Raw genomic sequence first — 18,348 nt, 5'->3', positions numbered from 1 at the left:
AAATGGTATCATCATTGTATAGACTGAGCTTGCATAGATATAAAAATTACATAGATAGAAATTAAATGGGATGAAAAAAATTAACCCATACATAACAAACTTCGAATGGAACATGCTAAGCAGAAACAGTTTATGGAATCTCTTCTGTTAAACTATGCTATGATTGTATTCATCTTTTTTAGGAAGATGGTTTATTGTATAACATGTCTTTGTTTTCCAAATATTTAACCACTCCTGCACCAAATCCTGGAAACTACACAATCTACATACACAGGGTGGATATAAGTGTGGTCCACTGTGTGCATGTGTGAAGGGAAGCAAATAGGGGAAGGAGAGAGTGGCTCCCTTGAGTTGTAATTGCCTCAACCACCACTGTGCCCCCTCAACTCTAGCACCATGGAAGGTTTGGGTAGTTGATCTGTTGAGCTGAAGTCAGTGATGTCATATTCACTGATTGCAGGACTAGGAAGGAAAAAAAGGAGTAAGTCTTTAATGTTTTCAATAACTGAAACACGTGGTGAGAAAGTGTTAGTGTTGAACATCACTGGCAGTAGTCAGACCATCTAGGTCCCTAAATATGCACTCATTTTGAATATCTTAGTCACCATGACTGCCAGGTCAAACAGAGAGGCGTGTGTGCTGGTCCCCAGCTCTAACCTAAATACATTAAAGATTAGGGGATACTTTGAGATCTACAGATAAGGACTATATCAGAAATAGGTATCACTGTCAAACCATGCTCTATTTCTTTATCACTAATTATAAATCAACATTAGTGAACACAATACTATCCAGACACTTAAAGTGCAGACCTATCCAGAAAAGTGATTTTGTTAAAATGGCATAGTGGTTCCCATGGCCAGTCTGGCACAGAGTTCCATATCAAAGTAGTACAATTTTAGAGGCAGTGCTAGCCCATTGGGGGCCCTGTGCAGGAATATTTTTGCCCCCCAACACATACTGCAAAAGCAAATAGGTGGTCCTCATGAGCTGTTTGGACCCCTAAGCAATTACCGAGTCTGATACTCAGGGTATAGCTACACTTGCACTTCAAAAGTTTTGAGTGTGGTCGCAGCACATTCTCTACGGGTGTAGCTTGCAGCACTGCGGCACTGTTTACACTGAGGTTTACAGCGCTGTATCTTGCAGCGCTCAGGGGGGTGTTTTTTCCACACCCCTGAGCGCGAAAGTTGCAGCGCTGTAAAGCGCCAGTGTAGCCATGGCCTTAGACTCTGACAGTTTGTAAGTATAATACTCCTCCCCTCTCCTGCCAGTTGCTGAACCTCACTCCCCCTGGGCTCTGAGTCAGGCTGGGGTTTTTCCCATTTGCTGCATCTATACCAGTGAGAAGTTTTGCAGACCGAACTGTGCCCTATGTGACAGCTGTGTCAACTCCATTAGCCTTTAGTGGGTGTGCACAGGTCACTGATTATATAAATGAAGTCAAGGAGGTAGCACAGTCCTAGTTAAGGGAACAATTAGGCCTGGTGAATCTTCTTATTTTCAGGGATGCTGACAACTGACAGCTCCCTTGGTGACTGAGGCCATGGCTACACTGGCGCTTTACAGCGCTGCAACTTTCCCGCTCAGGGGTGTGAAAAAAACACCCCCCTGAGCGCTGCAAGATACAGGGCTGTAAAGCCTCAGTGTAAACAGGGCCGCAGCGCTGGGAGCACGGCTCCCAGCGCTGCAAGCTACACCCATAGAGGATGTGGAGTACATGCAGCGCTGGGAGAGCTCTCTCCCAGCGCTAGCGCTGCGATCACACCCGAAACTTCAAGTGCAAGGTAGCCATACCCTTATTAGGGGACGTGCCTGGAGTCAGCTCCTGTGAAAACCAGGTCATTTATGTGCCAAGTCACAGCTTCAATGCCACAGTTTGAAAATTTGATGTCAAATCAGTTTCTGTTTCCCTTCCCCCGCCAAGCATGTGCTTGGGTCTCACAGCCCTTCCCTAGGTCCGGCTCAATAGGCTGTGTGCACGCGCTTGGGCGGGGTAAAGCAAGGCAGCGCCTGAGGTCTCCGCGCCATGTGCCGTCAGAGCAGCACCACTCCAGGCCCCGCGTCGCTCTGTGGGGAGCCCTTGGAACGCCGGGACTCTACGGACCAGCTCGCCCCAGCTGCTATTCTCCTTCTGGCCGCCAGGGGGCAGCAGGCGCGACTTCGAGACAGCGCGGGCGGGGAAAGGGTGCGCTGACGCGTGGGGCCCCGCCCCGGCAGCGGGAGGCGGAGTGAGGAGCTCGGCTGCGGGCGACCTGCCCGGCCTCTCGGGCGCCTGGCGGGAGGGGAAGAGGACTGTTACTTGGCGGCTCGGAGCAGGCGCTACCGCAGTTCGGCTGGGAGTCTCTGCCGCCCGGACACGCACAGCGCTCGCCCCGCCGCCATGTCCAAGGAGGAGAAGAAGCCGTTCAGCCAGACCATGGCCGAGTGGCGGCAGTTCGTGTACAACCCGCGCAGCGGCGAGTTTCTGGGGCGCACGGCCAAGAGCTGGGGTAAGGGACAGCCGGGGCTGGGTGGGTGAAGAGGTGAAGGGGCAGTTCGGGCGGGGTGGGGCTGCCGGCGGGGGGAGCCACGAGGCGGTTCTCTGGAAGCCGTTACTTTCGCCGCGTTCTGATCTAAAAATAGCCTATGATAGTGCGCCGGGGGGCGGGGGTCTCGGAGCCCGCGTGCTGGTTCCGCGGCACCCGCCCCGCCTTTCCTGTTCGGGGCGGGCTGGTGGGGTTGATGTTCGGGCCGCCACGGCAGTGGCTGAGGGAAGCATCTCTCCGTACGTCCCCAGCTGATTCACTCTCCGCGTCCATGCTGCAGTGGTGCTCGGCAGGCTCCTTCTCCGTGTCCGCTGCGTAGGGATGGGGAGGAAGGAGGAGTCTGGTGGCGTAACTGTAGCAGGTTACGGCTGCAAACTCCCGATGCCAAGACGGGGGCCATCTCCCTCCTCTCTGATCTCTTCTGTGGTATTGCTGCAGCCACACGCGTGTCGTGCTCCCACGTATTCCTTGTTGGCGTGACAGTTTGGGGAGCTCTGACCTGTCAGTGGTGAATGAGGTGTGCTGCTGCTGCTGGAGGTGGTGGAGAGCTCTGGTCTTTGAGTTGTCAGTTTGCCCACAGCTTTTGAAAATAGCAGGGATGGATCTCTAACTTACATTACTTTTGCTTAAGGTTGACCCTAGATTGAATTTTCTGGGATCTTCCTTTACAGATGTGGCTGATAACAGTAGTTTCTCCACATAACCGTTTGGAATACTGTGCTTTCATTCCCTCCCTCATTTTCCCGCTGCCTCTGCTGGGAGCTGTAACAGGAGGGAGATGAAATCGCGTTGTTCTCCCAAGTTCTTAAACTACAATAGTGGGGGAAAAAATTCATATTAAAGTGGTGTATAAATGTTAAGTATTAATAAACTACCCCACTTCTCAAGGGAAATGTATATTTCTTGGCTTCAGATAGCACACTACAGTGCTTTTGATACAGTTGAGATATTTAAATAGCTGTGCTTATAAAATCAACAAGAATTTCAGCATGGTGTTGAGCAGTGCTGGGCATATGCACGCCCTGGTACAAACTCCACGAGTAGTAACGCACAGAATATGCAGGTTGTGTGCTCTCAGGTTGCCTGTCAGGAGAGGGCGCTGTTTCTGATATGAGCTCTCCTCCATTCAGACAGAAATATGATCCTGCTAGCTACTCTGCTACTCAAATAGAGGAGGAGGAAGAGAGGAAATTTCCAGTCTATTGTTGTCTTGTGACTTCTCTGTTGAGGCACCCCATCAGCAGGTTCTCTTAAAGTGTGTGGGTTGAATGAATGAGTGTGTGGTTAAGTGATCATAGAAACATTTGTGTACTGAAACAGCATTAACAACTATAAGTGCTTTAGAAATGCTTAGCATATCTTAAGGAAAAACAAAGATATTTATCAATCATAGAATATCAGGGTTGGAAGGGACCTCAGGAGGTCATCTAGTCCAACCCATTGTTCAAAGCAGGGCCAATCCCCAGACAGATTTTTGCCCCAGATTCCCAAATGGCCTCCCTCAAGAATTGAACTTAAAACCCTGGATTTAGCAGGCTGTTGCTCAAACCACTGGTTTCTTCTCACCAATGATTGGGCTTGGCAGAATTTGTTTTTTTGTTTTTTTAATAATTTTGACATATGATACGGATGTTTATTTTTAAGCCTTTTTATCTATTTAAATTTCCACAGTTGCAGGAAATCATGGGTGTCAGTGAGTGGGGGTCCAATGATTATTTAATGACAGTAAAAATTCAAAAAGTTAGCTTTATAACCATTAAGACACAAATTATCAACTTCACAGGTCAAAATATACAAAACAAATATCCTTTAAATCAATATTTAAGTTCTTAAGCAGCATGTTTCTTATGTTGCCTATCTGTAAATTTCATCAATGGAAATATTTTTTTGACAGCTTGTATATATATGGTGAAATCAGTGTTTTCTGACAATTACCGATAAAAATTGAACCCTTTCAAGCTTGTAACTTACTTTACTAGAGAGCAGCTTTGTAATACTGCCATCCTGGTCTCTTCCTGTGCCATGGCATACTGTCTATAAAATTGTTTTTAATAGCAAACCTACCTTAATCCGGAGTTGAGTGATTGTTCTATTTTATAGCCAAATCACTCAGTAAAGATACTTTCCCATTTCAAGAATAAATGCAATAAATATGTTTATATAGAGGTTCATTAGTACTCATTAGTATATAGAGGTTCATGTTGTACTTAATTTGTTCTTTAACAGGAGTTTAGGTAATAGATGTGTGGTAAAGAGATTAAATATTCCTAAGTAATTACTCCTTTATGTCAATGCTTAATTCTGCATTCACACAAATCATTTTGTGTGCTATGGGGGTGTTAGTTTAGACTTTTCATGCTTAATATATTGAACCTGTTATGTCTGGCTACTTAAATATTTCTGAAATTTTGAGTCTTCAGTTTATCTTCATCCATTCATATCTGACGTTTGAGGGTAACTGCTAAGAAGAAAAATTTGTATTTGATTACAAATTAAAATTGTTTTCCTTGCAACTTTTAAACTGCTCTGCCAGCACTATGGGAAAGAGGTGGGAGGCTGTTGTTTACCAACTCCCTTGGGAGCAGTTTAAGCAACTGCTGTCCCTTTCTTGTTACCCTTTCTGCTGGGTAGTTCAACTGGTTCTGTCTGAGGTAAGGGGAATACCTAATAAAAGATGGCTCCTCATCTTCAGCCAGCCGCTGGGTATAGTTCAGGAAAGTGCTAAAGAGAGAATTAGTTACGGCTCCCTGATTGTCTGCCCGTGCCCAAGATAGAGCCTTGAGATTGCTCTAACTTCCATCAAGTTGACAGTTTATCTGGAGAACACATTACAGTTGCAGGGAGCCAGAGTGCAACATGTTCAGACTGCTCCCCCTCAATCTCACTGGCCATGTCTGTACTACCATTTATGTTGATATAACTTGCATCTCTCAGGGGTGTGAATAAGCCATTCCCCTCAATGACATAAGTTACGCTGACCTAAATGCTGATGTCGACAGCTACTGCCGCTCGTTGGAGGTAGATTAATTAAGTCGGTGGGAGAGCTCTTTCCTGTCGGCTTAGAGAAGCTATACTAGACCGCTTATAGCGGCGCAGCTGCACGCTATTTAGTGTCGCTATAGCCTCTGACATGGCCACTGCGCGAGTAGCTGCAAATAGGGAGACGCATAGGAGCTGGTTATGCTAGAATCTGTGCTTACAGAGGATTCTTCCATGGCAGGGGAACATCCAGGAAAGGAAATGCTGGTCGTTTCTGCCGGTCTTACCTTCTGAACAAGGTGAAGAATCTGTTTCAAAGTATTGATTGTAGATGCTTGACCACCAGAATTTTTGGCTGAAAAAGGAGGATGCTACTGAGTAATATGTGATTTGACTGGGTGTGTATATTGAGAGTTGTTTCAATAAATAGTCTCTATTTCTCCTGCCTCCTTAAGAAAAAGTCTACAGTAGTCTCTTAACTTTGTGTGTGTGTCCTCCTTTTTCGTTGTGTCTCACTGTTGAAAGAATCTGCTATGTTTCTTTTTGAAGATGTGGAGTTCGGTAGTGAATGATGCACAATGGTGATGTGTCTTAGGCAGAAGGTATTGCTCAGGAGATCAGCTGCTGCATGCATTTGGGCCCATTTGGCACTGTTTTAAGATTGATGCACTCATTTAATAAAAACTGTAACTCTACAATAGGAAATGATACACAAAAATATAAATACAAATCAAGGTTCTTTAGCATTTCCTGTGAAAAATATAGAAAATAGTATACACAGAAAACATAATATAAGCTAAAAGGCAAAGATATGGTAATTATCTTAAAATGTGACAATATTATTTTCAGTGCCTGAAACAGGTAAAGATCTATAACCCTAACATGGTTAATTGAAACACTTTCACTAACTCCTTTTAATTTTTCTGTGTTTACAGAAGTAAAGAAAGCTCTCCTGTCCCTTCATCCAAACTACAGGTGGAATTTAAATTGGTGGCTCTGATTGTCTAGCATGTTTACCATTAATTTTATTAGCCCTTTTCACCTTCGGAATGCCATGAGGATATGATTTTTTACACTAGGTATTCAGTTGTCTAAAACGATTATAGGATATCAGCATACTACATGTACTGGCTCAAGGTGCACCATTGAATCTTTATTCATTGTATAGCATATTCTTTGTTGTATAGAGCATAATCTGAGTTTTTTCATAAAAAACTATCTATGTATTTTCCTGATCTAGCATCTTCAATAATAATGGATTACCCATGAATATAGCATGGTGGTAAGTACTACTGTCTAGTAGTGCAGTTAATTCAATCATTATGCATTATCAGGATTTACATACACCCTCCCCTCCCATGCTCCGCCCCATGAACGCTCTTATTTCACATTATCATGACTTTGGAAATGTGGTTGATTCATGTTCCTCTTATGATCTATTTGTGGAACATACCGTATTACAGGAATGCAGTCAGCCCTGAATGATCGTTAAAGTACTGTATTCATTGCAATATATATTAATGTAAAGACTATAAAATTGTGATAGTTGCTTTGTCTTTTATATACTATTTCATAGGCATACAAGAAAATAAATTATACTACCCATAGGTAAAAATTTGTGTAACTTTCTAAATTAATCAAATATGAAATATTGGATTTTTTTAAAATTTATATGTAATACTTTATTATATTCACACTTCATGAAGTGTGAGTTCTCTGTCAAAACTGTGATTCTTAGGGCTGGAACTGCCCTCTGTCATAAACTGACCAGTTGTGGTAAAACATGCACAGAATAAATTTACCTATAAATTCCTAAATGTTAAAAATTAGGAAAGCTAATTATTTGCTACAGATCATATTAACTTAATGAGTACTGGATATATACAGCATTACATGGGGCAACTCCATCACAGAGAGGCCCACTGGTGAATACTCTTACTTTTAATACTCTCTGCTTCATTGAAATATTTCAATGGCTGTTTTCTTGAAGAGACTGAACATTCTGCATACTAGTATTTAACTTTTTTCTCTTCTATTTCAGGTTGATGAAGTGCTGTTTTACTAGATTAACCAGCTTCCTTTTAGTTTAAATTTATGTACCAGCATACAACCTGCTGGTGATTTCACACCCACTATTGTATATCACTGAACCTTGACTAAAAGGTGAAAGGCAACTCCCATTAATTGTCAGGTGTTAATTCTATAAAGTTTTAATTTTATGATTTGTATAGGATACAAAACTGCATTAAAAATAATGGGATTTACCTTACTCCATATGCAGGCTCCACTGGTATGTAATGATATGTGTGTGATTTCAGCAAGACATTGGTTGAGTGTTGCACTAAGAGGGAGTACTTCATGGGAGCTGCAATATAAAGTGAAGGGGAGAAGGGAAGCTTAAAATAAGGCTGATGGTTGGGACATTGGGCGTATAGCACAGCTTCTCTCATGAGATCCGAAAGCACTTTTAAAGACATCAAACTTGCGCGGACTCCACACAGAATTTTTTTAAAGGGACAAAGTCAACTTAAAAATCGCACTTTGGTCAGAAACCTTCTACCTAACACTTTTACAAGTAACGCCTAAAATTACAATAACTGAAACAAATTCTAACTCATTTATATATTTGACAGCCCTTTGTGTATATTCAGTTTTACTGTTTTGCCTGCATAATCTGTAAGTTTTTTGCTTTTTGAATGGAATTTTCACACTGCTGCAAGGAGGAAAAAATTTTAAAACAAACAAAAAGAGAACAACAGTGTGATTGTAAAACACCCAGAATGGAAAGAGGACACTTTGGCAGGTGTAGTACCTGGAGCTACTTCCAGTTAATTTTTTGAAATTGACTAGACTTCAATATTACCCTTCCTCCAATCTGGCATAAATAAAAAAGGTAGTTACATCTGTGATGAAATACAGCTACTGTCTAGCACAGGAGTCTCAAACTCAAATGACCACGAGGGCCACATGAGGACTAGTACATTGGCCCCGAGAGCCGCATTACTGACACCTCCCCCCTCAGCCCCACCCCCACTCCACCCCTTCCATGAGGCCCCACCCCTTCCCTACCCCCTTCCCCGAAATCCCCACCCCAGGGGGTGAGGGGTGTGGGATAGGCAGGGGGCTCAGGGCAGGGAGTTGGTAGGTGCAGGAGGGGTGCATCAGGGGCTCAGGGCAGTGGGTTGGGTGCAGGAGGGGTGAACGGTGTGGCAGGGGGTCGGGTGCAGGGAAGGGAATTGGGGTGCAGGAGTGGTGCAGGGTGCAGCAGGGGGCTCGGCAGGAGATCGGGTGCAGGGTGCGGCAGGTGGCTCAGGGAAGGGGGTTGTACAGCAGGGGGCTCAGAGCAGGGGGTCGGTGCAGGGTACAGCAGGGGGTTGGGGTGCAGCAGGGGGCTCAAGGCAGTGGGTTGGGCAGCAGGAGGGGTGTGGCAGGGGGTCAGGGTGCAGGGTGTGGCTCAGGGCAGGGGGTTTGACTGCAGGAGGGGCTTGGGGGGCGGGCTCCCTGCCTGCCGCCCTGCCCCCGTGCTGCTCTGGGAAACAGCTGGAACATGGAGGAGCAAGGCCACAGGGGCATGTGTTGCTGTTGCTTCAGGCACCCCCCCCCCGCAGCATCTCCCATTGGCCAGGAATGGAGAACCGTGGCCAATGGGAGCTGCTGGGGCCGGTGCCTGAAGCAACAGCAACACACGCCCCTGCGCCTCTGTTCTCCCACGTTCTTTCCACTTCCTGGAGCGGCGCAGGCGCAGGTGCGCATCGGTCCAGAGCCGCTCTAGGTAAACACTGGGCGAGGGCGGGGGGGCTGTGAGGAGCTTGTGGTCCACAAAAAATAACTACACGGGCCGCATGTTTGAGACCCCTGGTCTAGCAGCACACGGCAACGTTGTATATCTTATCCATCATATAATATTACCCATTGCATTTTGTGGAGTTCGGTTAAATTGTAAGTGCTTGGAGGCAGGGACCATATCTGTCTTGTCTGGTATGGTATTGAGTCAACTGTCAGTTCATAACAATAAGGAACAGATTATGTGCTTTAAATTCACAGCCTACCTTAATCTGAATTAACTTTCAAGTATAGACAAGCCTTTATTAAATGATAGTTTGGTACAGGAATCAAAGAATGCCATATTCTATAGAAATCATAGAGGGCATTTTAGGTAGACAGAATATAATCAAGTGGTCAGCGGTTTTGTTTTTACGTGCTGTAATGACTGCACCTCCAGTTACACAGTATATCCAGCAGTATATTATGGTGTTCAGAGTACTACCTGCTGAATCCCCACCACTACTTCAGCACATTAGTTTACATGGAAGCGTATCATTCAGGACAGCCACACCCTGTCAATTTAGTTTAAGATCTGGCCGGATCTGAACTCAAATTTGTATTGTTTTTTTTTTTAATCTAATAGAAGCAGACAAGGCAGAATGAAAATCTATAAGAACACTTGCAGGTTTTTAGATATGAAAGAGATACAGATGGATATTCAGCAACTAACATTTTTTAACATTCAGATTTCACTCAGTGCATTTGACTAGTGGATACTTTGGATTCAGTGCATTCTTGCAGTGCTTGTTTTTATGAAAACATAGGAATTTTTTTCTGTCTAAATTAAGAACTTGTTGGCATTTCTTATGTAAGCTTATGTAAGTTCTTCTTAACAAAAGATATAACTTATAAACTGGACATTAAAGCATAAGCATTTCATGTGTGAGGCTTGATGGTGTAGGTGGTGAGTTTCTGGTTATATGCTTGTTACTTTTCCTACAATCTTTTAAATTTGTTTTCTTTGTCAGCCAATGAGACAAAAGGAATTGTCCAGTGATATTTGGAATGGTAACCTGTATTACAGGTCTGGTGACCTACTCTTTCCTCCTTCACTCTCTACAAAAGATGTCATATGTCACTAGAAATGGTAAAAACAGTCTCTGATGGGTAGATAGCTGTCTCCTCTGAGTAACAGTTTTTTCCTGACATGCCAAGGAGTACTGTTACACTGTGAATTCATTTAAATCAGTAGTACACAGACTGTACTTAACTATTCCATAAAGTAAGCTAATGCTTGCTGGTTGGTATGAGAATTCAAATCTAGCAATGATATGCTGTAGCCTAGCAAATTACACTTAACATAATTATTAAAAATCTATGGTAAAAATAGGTGTGGATTTCATATACTGGATAGGCTATCCATAAAAATATTTAAATTAGATTTGTTAGAAAAAGCTAAACAAGCCACTACAGTCAAGATGTTGGTTTTATGTTCAAGTATTATAAAAATATTCCATCTTAAAGAATGACCTAAAAGATCATAAAATTATTTTTATAAACTTAAGGAAAGTCCATCTAGTCCTCTTCCCTCTCACTCACTCAAGGAGGACCTGTGAGGTATCTGAGCTCCAGGAGTAAGAGGCAGGGTGTTGAATTTTTAACAAATCTTAATTTCTAACGCAAAAAAACAAAGCTTGAGGTGTAGAAAGGGTTTGCGAGAGAACCTTTTCAGGCTTTTAGACATCGTAAAGAAGCAAAAAAAGCATGTCTCTTTTTAGCTTAATGGATAAGCAAATCAACATAGCTGAATCAAATAACTTTACATTCATATAATGCCTTTTACTGTGAAGTGTTTCACAGAAGTGTTCTTATCTCCCTTCCCTGCTACTGAAATGCAGTAGCTATTCTGCATTGGCAACGCTCCGTGATTATTATTATTATTTTTCATTATTATTAGCAGAAATGGCACAATAATTTCTGCAACTGGGGAAAATCTGGGCAGATAGAACATAATTATCTTTAATATCTGTGCTCTTATGGCAATTTCTATTAATGAGTTGAATGCTGCCAAAACCTGCATATTTACTAATCCAGAGGTTCTCAAACGGGGTCAGGACCCCTCAGGGGGTCGCAAGGTTATTACATGGGGGATCGTGAGCTGTCAGCCTCCACCCCAAACCTCACTTTGCCTCCAGCATTTATAATGGTGTTTAATATATAAACAAGTGTTTTTAATTTATAAGGGGGGTTACACTCAGAGGCTTGCTGTGTGAAAGGGGTCACCAATACAATAGTTTGAGAACCACTGTACTAATCATTCATATTGAACAATCAGTTTCATTGTTTGAATTAAACAGTTCTAAAACTAGATGTTTGTTGCCAGAATAAAGACAATCTTGCTGACTAGATGGAAGTTGTGACCAGCTATGTTGTCATTAATTTTGTTGAAATGCTGATCTTGCTTTTGACTCCTCTGAAGAAATAGCATTTTGATTTAAAATTTAGAAACTAGGTGTCATAACTTTAGTCCCAGATTTGGACCTTAGCGTCCAAAATATGGGGGTTAGCATGAAAACCTCCAAGCTTAGCTACCAGCTTGGACCTGGTACTTGCTGCCACCACCCAAAAAATTAGAGTGTTTTGGGGCACTCTGGTCCCCCTGAAAAACCTTCCCTGGGGACCCCAAGACCCAAATCCCTTGAGTCTCACAACAAAGGGAAATAATTCTTTTTCCCTTCCCCCCTCCAGGTGCTCCTGGAGAGATACACAGACACAAGCTCTGTGAATCCAAACAGAGTGACTCCCCCTCTCCGTTCCCAGTCCTGGAAACAAAAGCACTTTGCTCTTCACCCGGAGGGAATGCAAAATCAGGCTAGCAAATCCAACACACACAGATCTCCCCCTGATTTCTTCCTCCCACCAATTCCCTGGTGAGTACAGACTCAATTTCCCTGAAATTTCCCAGAAAAGAAAACTTCAACAGGTCTCAAAAAGAAAGCTTTATATAAAAAGGAAGAAAAAATACATACAAATGGTCTCTCTGTATTAAGGTGACAAAATACAGGGTCGATTGCTTAAAAGAATATTGAATAAACAGCCTTATTCAAAAAGAATACAAATCAAAGCACTCCAGCACTTGTATTCATGCAAATACCAAAGAAAAGAAACCATATAACTTACTATCTGATCTCTTTGTCCTTACACTTAGAAACAGAAGATTAGAAAACAGAAACTACTTCTCCAAAGCTCAGAGAAAAGCAGGCAGACAGACAAAAGACCTCAGACACAAAATTCTCTCCACCCAAAGTTGAAAAAATCTGGTTTCCTGATTGGCCCTCTGGTCAGGTGCTTCAGGTGAAAGAGACATTAACCCTTAGCTATCTGTTTATGACACTAGGTGTGAGAGAAACTTTTATCTCCTTTAGTGTCTTAGACTTGATTTTATTCCACTGTCTATAATATTTGTTTCAACCTCTAAACTCTCTTCTATGTCTAAAACACTGTCCATCACCTCTCCAACTCATGGCATGTATACTCCACTCATCTGAGCTCTTTTTACTGCTGCTCATATCCCCTCCCATGCACGTTTCCTTTTACCTTACTATTGTCTTCCTCTCTATGACTCCTTAGTCTTGTCTCTCCAGATGAAAACATTAAATTCCCTTGTTCATTATGCTGAAATCATTGTGATTTGGGTAATACAAGTATTCATTCTGTAGTTCAGGAGCTAATGTTTCTCTTTATACAGGTTTATTTAAAATATATGTTGGTGGTACTGTAGAGTACGTACGAATCGTACTCTGTTGAATTGATGCTATATATTTAATATGAACTGGCTCAGTTCTTCAGCAGATTTAAAAAATCATACTTGATGGTGTTTAAAACTTCAACTGAACAATATTTAAAATAACTATAACCTAATCTAATGAACCAAAAAAAATTTGCTACAAAAGAAGCTATCTTAGTAGAGAGGATTTTAGGGACATGACATCAAGGAGGGAAATACTGTAGGCCCGCTTCACTTGTTTGAGTTCAGAATTGGCTGTTGCTGTAGTCAATAAATAAAATTTGGGTTTTTTTCTGACTTCTGTAGGAGTCCTGCTGATCTTCAGACAGGAAATCTTCACAATTTACTGTTAACTCTCTATGTGATCAGGACTTTGAGATTGTCTGAAGAAGTGGTATAAATTATAGTATGATGTTTCTTTACTTTCTGCATTTGTCCTCAAAATTAAATGGTCAAGATAGAGCAGAGGAACTGCAGGAACAGTTCATCCACAGCATGGAGGCTTGAAGGTTTGTGGGATAGAAAAGTTTGCCGAAAATCAGACTCCCTTCTATCTGTATGTATTTGAGAAGATAAAGCTTTTTAGCAGGAAAACTATTTGTTGCTGAACCCAGTGTTCTGAAAGTTCAAAAAATGCTTCTGGCCATTTGAATTGAATTTTAAATTTGCACGTTTAAATCTCCTGCTGGGATTCCGTAGCTTGTTGGGGAAACATCCTTCTGTTTAATATCTTGTGTAATATGTTCTTGGTGACATATCTCTAGTAGTACGTATAAGGAGATGAATTTATTGTTTTAAGTGTTAGGCTCACATGCTGTTGGTTACTAAATACCAGATGGGATGATAGTATATCCAGCTGCAATTATTTTTAAAGCAAAAATTTATCAATTTATAGAGATTATTGGGCATACAATTTAGTGGCTAAACTGTAAACTAGTTCCTGTTGTGAATTTAATAATGTGTAGTAGTACAGGACAAAATTGACAATTTCTCACGATTCTAAAATGTCTTCATAGCTGTAATCTATTGCATAGCTTCAAAAAATTCCCTATAGCATCCATACAGTGTTAATTTCATCTGCTTTTTCTGCAACAGAAGCTAGTCATTTTCTGAGCTGTACGTGTTATTTACATTGGCTGCACTTGAAGTTGCACAAGGAAATAAACCAAATCAACCAATTTGGTTTGTGCTGTTAACACAAGTCCATGTTTGTTAAATGGAATGTGTCAGTGTTGTACTAAAGGAAACTTTTCATATTAATTGCTGAGAGTGCAGAAAAATTGTGAAAAATAGAGCTTCTTGGTAGTAGCTTGCTATAAAAAGAGTTTTAAGCTGTGTTTCTAGTCCAAAGACACTCAGGAATCAGGTCTGTTAAACAAGGTCATGACACTTTTAGATTTTTAGAGTCCCTTCTGTTTACTGACCGACATTTATTACCTTTTACTTATGCTATCCTGTCAGAGCTAACACAGCTACATCAGTGTGAACTGAATTTTTCTCCTGTTTATTTCTCACCTATTGGTCAGAGTGTAAGATGAAGTGGTCAGACAACCTAATTAATGACGTGAGCAGGTCAGGGTTCTTATACTTTATAACTTTTTTTTTTTTTTTTTTTTTTTTTTTTTTACAATAATGTACCTGCTGCTTTTTAGACAATCTCCATTCAGAATCATGCAGAACATCTCTCCCTTCCTTCTGATCACAAAATCCTGTAGCAACTGTAGCAGTTGTTCATATGGAAAAATGATAATAGAGAAATATTTAATACGCTTAAATGAAACTTGGTAACTGGAAATTAGGAGACCTTATGACTAGTCAGCTCTTCGTATAGTTTTGGACTCTCTGTAGAGTTACCAGTAAACCTTAATTTTAAATGATCAGACATACACAAATTAGAACTGGCCTTGGTCATTATTCAGCGTTTTGGCTGGGAAGAAGACGAGAAGATGCAGAGTCCCATCTGTACTTTTTCCGAAGTATTTAGGGAGGAAGTGGGTTGGTTGTGGGGGGGGAGGGGATGGAACCAGACAATTAGAGTGAAACAGGCAGAAATTACAAAATTTTGAAAGTATTTACTCTTAGTTTAAAAAGAAAACCCCAAATTTGCCATTCCTGATCTAGTGACCAGATTCTCTTGTGGTACAGAGGGGGTGGAATCTGTTTCTAATCCCTTCACTCCCATCCAAAAAAGGAGAGGAGAGTCCCCTGTGGGCATAGAGTTGGCATAGCTATCTTCAAATGTTGCTCTCTTCATAGCCCCAGTACAAGATGTGTGTGGCAGGTGCTATGGTGATGCTCAGCAGGCAGGCAGTCCCTTGGCAACTATTGCCAGCTGGTGGATGTTAGAGCAGCTCCTAGGAGAAAGCATAAACTTGGTGCAGCAGAGAATCTGGACTCAGATCTTTTAAGTAAGAGAAATTATTTACCCTATATTGTTGAATGCCATTTGTATGAATGGACACCTTAACCTTGGGATTCTAACTGTTGCTGCCTGAGAACTGAGTTTGAAGTACGGCTTCTAAGGTAGGCAGTAACTCACAAGTTAGCAAAATGATTTGGTAAAGCCGGCCGTGGTGTGGGAAAATATTTGTATAGGACTGCTTAGTCATCTACTAGAACTGTATTTCCAAAAAGTTTGAAGACTATTTTCATTTTTGCTAAAGTACAAAAAATAATTGTGAAATCAGAATGAAATAGCTTTTTTTTACTACATTCATATTGAGAAGAGGGAAATATAAATTTACAAGAATATCCTTTGCTTCTGTGGGCAACTGTGTACAGGCAAGACATAGTGAGGAAAGAGTGAGAAGGGGGCATTCAAAACTGAGAATCCAAACAAACCACAAAAGACAAGATGAGGAGAAATAGCAGTGGTGCTGTTCTCTTCCCTCCTAGGAGGGAGGAAATTCCAAATTTGATATTTTAGCTACCATGTAAGAATGCAAAATATGGGGTCTTCCTGGGAAAGACTCCTGGTTTGAAATCAGCGTATGTTCTCCCTTGCCCCATAGTCTCCATGGTAGTTGTGATCGTTGTGTGCATCATAGTGCTTTATCTTAAACCTTAGACGACTACTTCAAGTGATCGCTCATGTGTATTCCACAATAGGTGTGCGTGCTCACCACGTGCACCAGTGCCAGAAGTTTTTCCCCTAGCAGTACCTGTAGGGGGGAGAGCCCCCTCTGGCGTGGTATAAGGGGAACTGCGTGCTCCCACCACCCTAAATTCCTTCTTGCCTCCAGTGAAGGTGGGTCGGAACTGCTCTGCTCCAGCTTTGCTGTACCTCGTCCCCAGAACTGTTTATTCATTTAGTACCTGTAGTTAGTTTAGTTAGTCAGTGAGCCTGGGCTGGGGCATGCCTCGAGCTCCGGGATTTAAGTTGTGCAGTTCTTGTCTGCGTTCTATGTCAAGAAGCGACCCGCACACAGGCTGTTTGCGCTGCTTGGGAGAAACCCATATCAGCAAGAGGTGCAAGATCTGCAAATCATTTAAGCCTTGGACCAAAAGAGAGAGGGATATTTAGGCTCCTAGCCATTTTGATGGAGTTGGCGCTGACCCCGGCACCCCACTCCAAGCCAGTACCAGGCACTGCGGTCTCGGTACCCAGTGATCTGTTGGTGCCATCGACCAGTTGGCACCAGTCCCCGTCCTCAGGGCACGCCAAGAGGGCCAAGAAGTCTCCCTCTTCGCAGCGGCACCGAGGGAAGTCTGCGACAGAGAGTAGGCCCATGTTGGGCAGTCCTTGATCCCCATCAGGCCCTAGGTGTCCGACTCACATAGAGTGGAATAGCCTGGCCCCTTTGGAACAGGCCTCTCTGGATGTCCAGATGCCATCCACGCCTGAAGCCCTCCAGGCGGCTTGGGATGTCTTGTCCATGCTGGTGCCCAGAGTGCCGCTGATGTCGGCCCCATGCTCTAGAGGCAAGCCTCCGGTGGGATCTTCACACTTGCCTCCGGCTCGGTACTGGTCTCAGTCAAGGGAATGTTCCTGATGCCGATCATTGCCCAGCGTCCACTTGGGACAGAGTCCACATGGATCGCCCTTGGCGCCAGTCAGACTCTCGGGCTGGGTTCCGTCCAGCCGAGGCTTGTGGCACTGGCCCTACTCAGAGTGGATATTGACAGGACCGCGGCGGACGTTGTCGAGAGGGTACCGCAGTTGGTCACGGCACGGTCATTGTTGCTATTTCCGCTTGGGCTCCTGCTCCAAGTCTCTGTCAAGGCACTGCAGCCCTGGGTGTCGATTGCTGGCGCCTCGCCGTCGCAGGTTTGCCCGTTGAGGCGTTCGCGGAGCAGCTGTTACCATCGGTACCAGTCCTCCATGTCGAGATCGCAGTCCTGTGACTGTTGCAAATCCTGGCACCACCACTCCTCTCGGTCAAGAGACAGCAGCAGATCCTACACCAGCCCAGTCTCCATTCGTAGCTGTCCTTCAATGGGCCAGACCGGGCAGCTGGCCCCACCGGTGCCACAGCAGGTGCAGTAGCACCGAGCATCGTGGCCAGCCCGGTGAGGACTATGGCCTCCAGCGTACCCCCAGTGGGAGCTCGCTTGGTGGCCGGAGCTTCGGAAGCACCATCAGCCTCTCTCTCCAGACCTCTGACGAAGGAGTCAGTGGGACGCTCGTCCTCAGCACCTCGCCCGGAGTCTGATCAGGTGGTGGATCCTCCAGTGCTGGCCGACACCCAAAGCACTGCACCGGCCTCTTCACTCCACCTGGAGGAGGTGATTTCCGCCCCGCCTCCCTCTATTCTGCAGGGGGACTTCAGGGCCCACCAAGAGCTCTTAAAGAGCGTGGCAGCAAACCTCCATTTCCAGGCAGAGGAGATGGAGGAGTGCTCAGACTCCCTGTTCAACATGTGGTCCCCATCAGCACCGGATAGAGTAGCCTTGCTGCTCCCTGAAGGGGTGGCTAACATTTCAAATGCCCTGTGGCAAACACCGGCCTCATTGGCCCCCATATCAAAAAAGGCAGAACACAAGTCCTTTGTATCCTTAAAGGACATAAGTACCTATATATCCACCTGGCGCCCAACTGCTTGGTGGTTGAGTCGGTCAACCACAGGGAATGACAGAGTCAGTCAGCCCCAACCCCAAAGAACAAAGACTCTTGGAGGCTGGAATCTTTCGGAAGAAAAATGTATTAGTCTTCGAGCTTCCAGTTACGAGTGGCAAACCATCAGGCCCTATTGGGTCAATTCGAATTTAATCTGTGGGGCACCCTGCCTAAATTTGAGGTCTCCCTCCAGGAGTGCGATAAGGAGGAGTTCTGGGCGCTGGTGGAGGAAG

General features: G+C 43.7%; 1 protein-coding gene across 2 annotated transcripts in view; it reads left to right on the top strand.

Moving 5' to 3' along the window:
* The first annotated feature begins 2,291 nt into the window (after positions 1-2,291).
* Positions 2,292-18,348, top strand: part of ATP1B3 (ATPase Na+/K+ transporting subunit beta 3) — a 73,593-nt gene continuing 57,536 nt past the window's right edge. For both annotated transcript variants that reach the window (XM_030574328.1, XM_030574327.1), the window contains exon 1: positions 2,292-2,492. In XM_030574328.1, coding sequence (XP_030430188.1) covers positions 2,384-2,492 — 109 coding nt within the window. In that variant the 5' untranslated portion in view covers positions 2,292-2,383. The remainder of the gene's footprint in view (positions 2,493-18,348) is intronic.

Source organism: Gopherus evgoodei, chromosome 9, assembly GCF_007399415.2.
Source record: "Gopherus evgoodei ecotype Sinaloan lineage chromosome 9, rGopEvg1_v1.p, whole genome shotgun sequence".
NCBI classification, from domain to species: Eukaryota; Metazoa; Chordata; order Testudines; family Testudinidae; genus Gopherus; species Gopherus evgoodei.
This window is presented reverse-complemented; position numbering and strand designations above follow the sequence as displayed.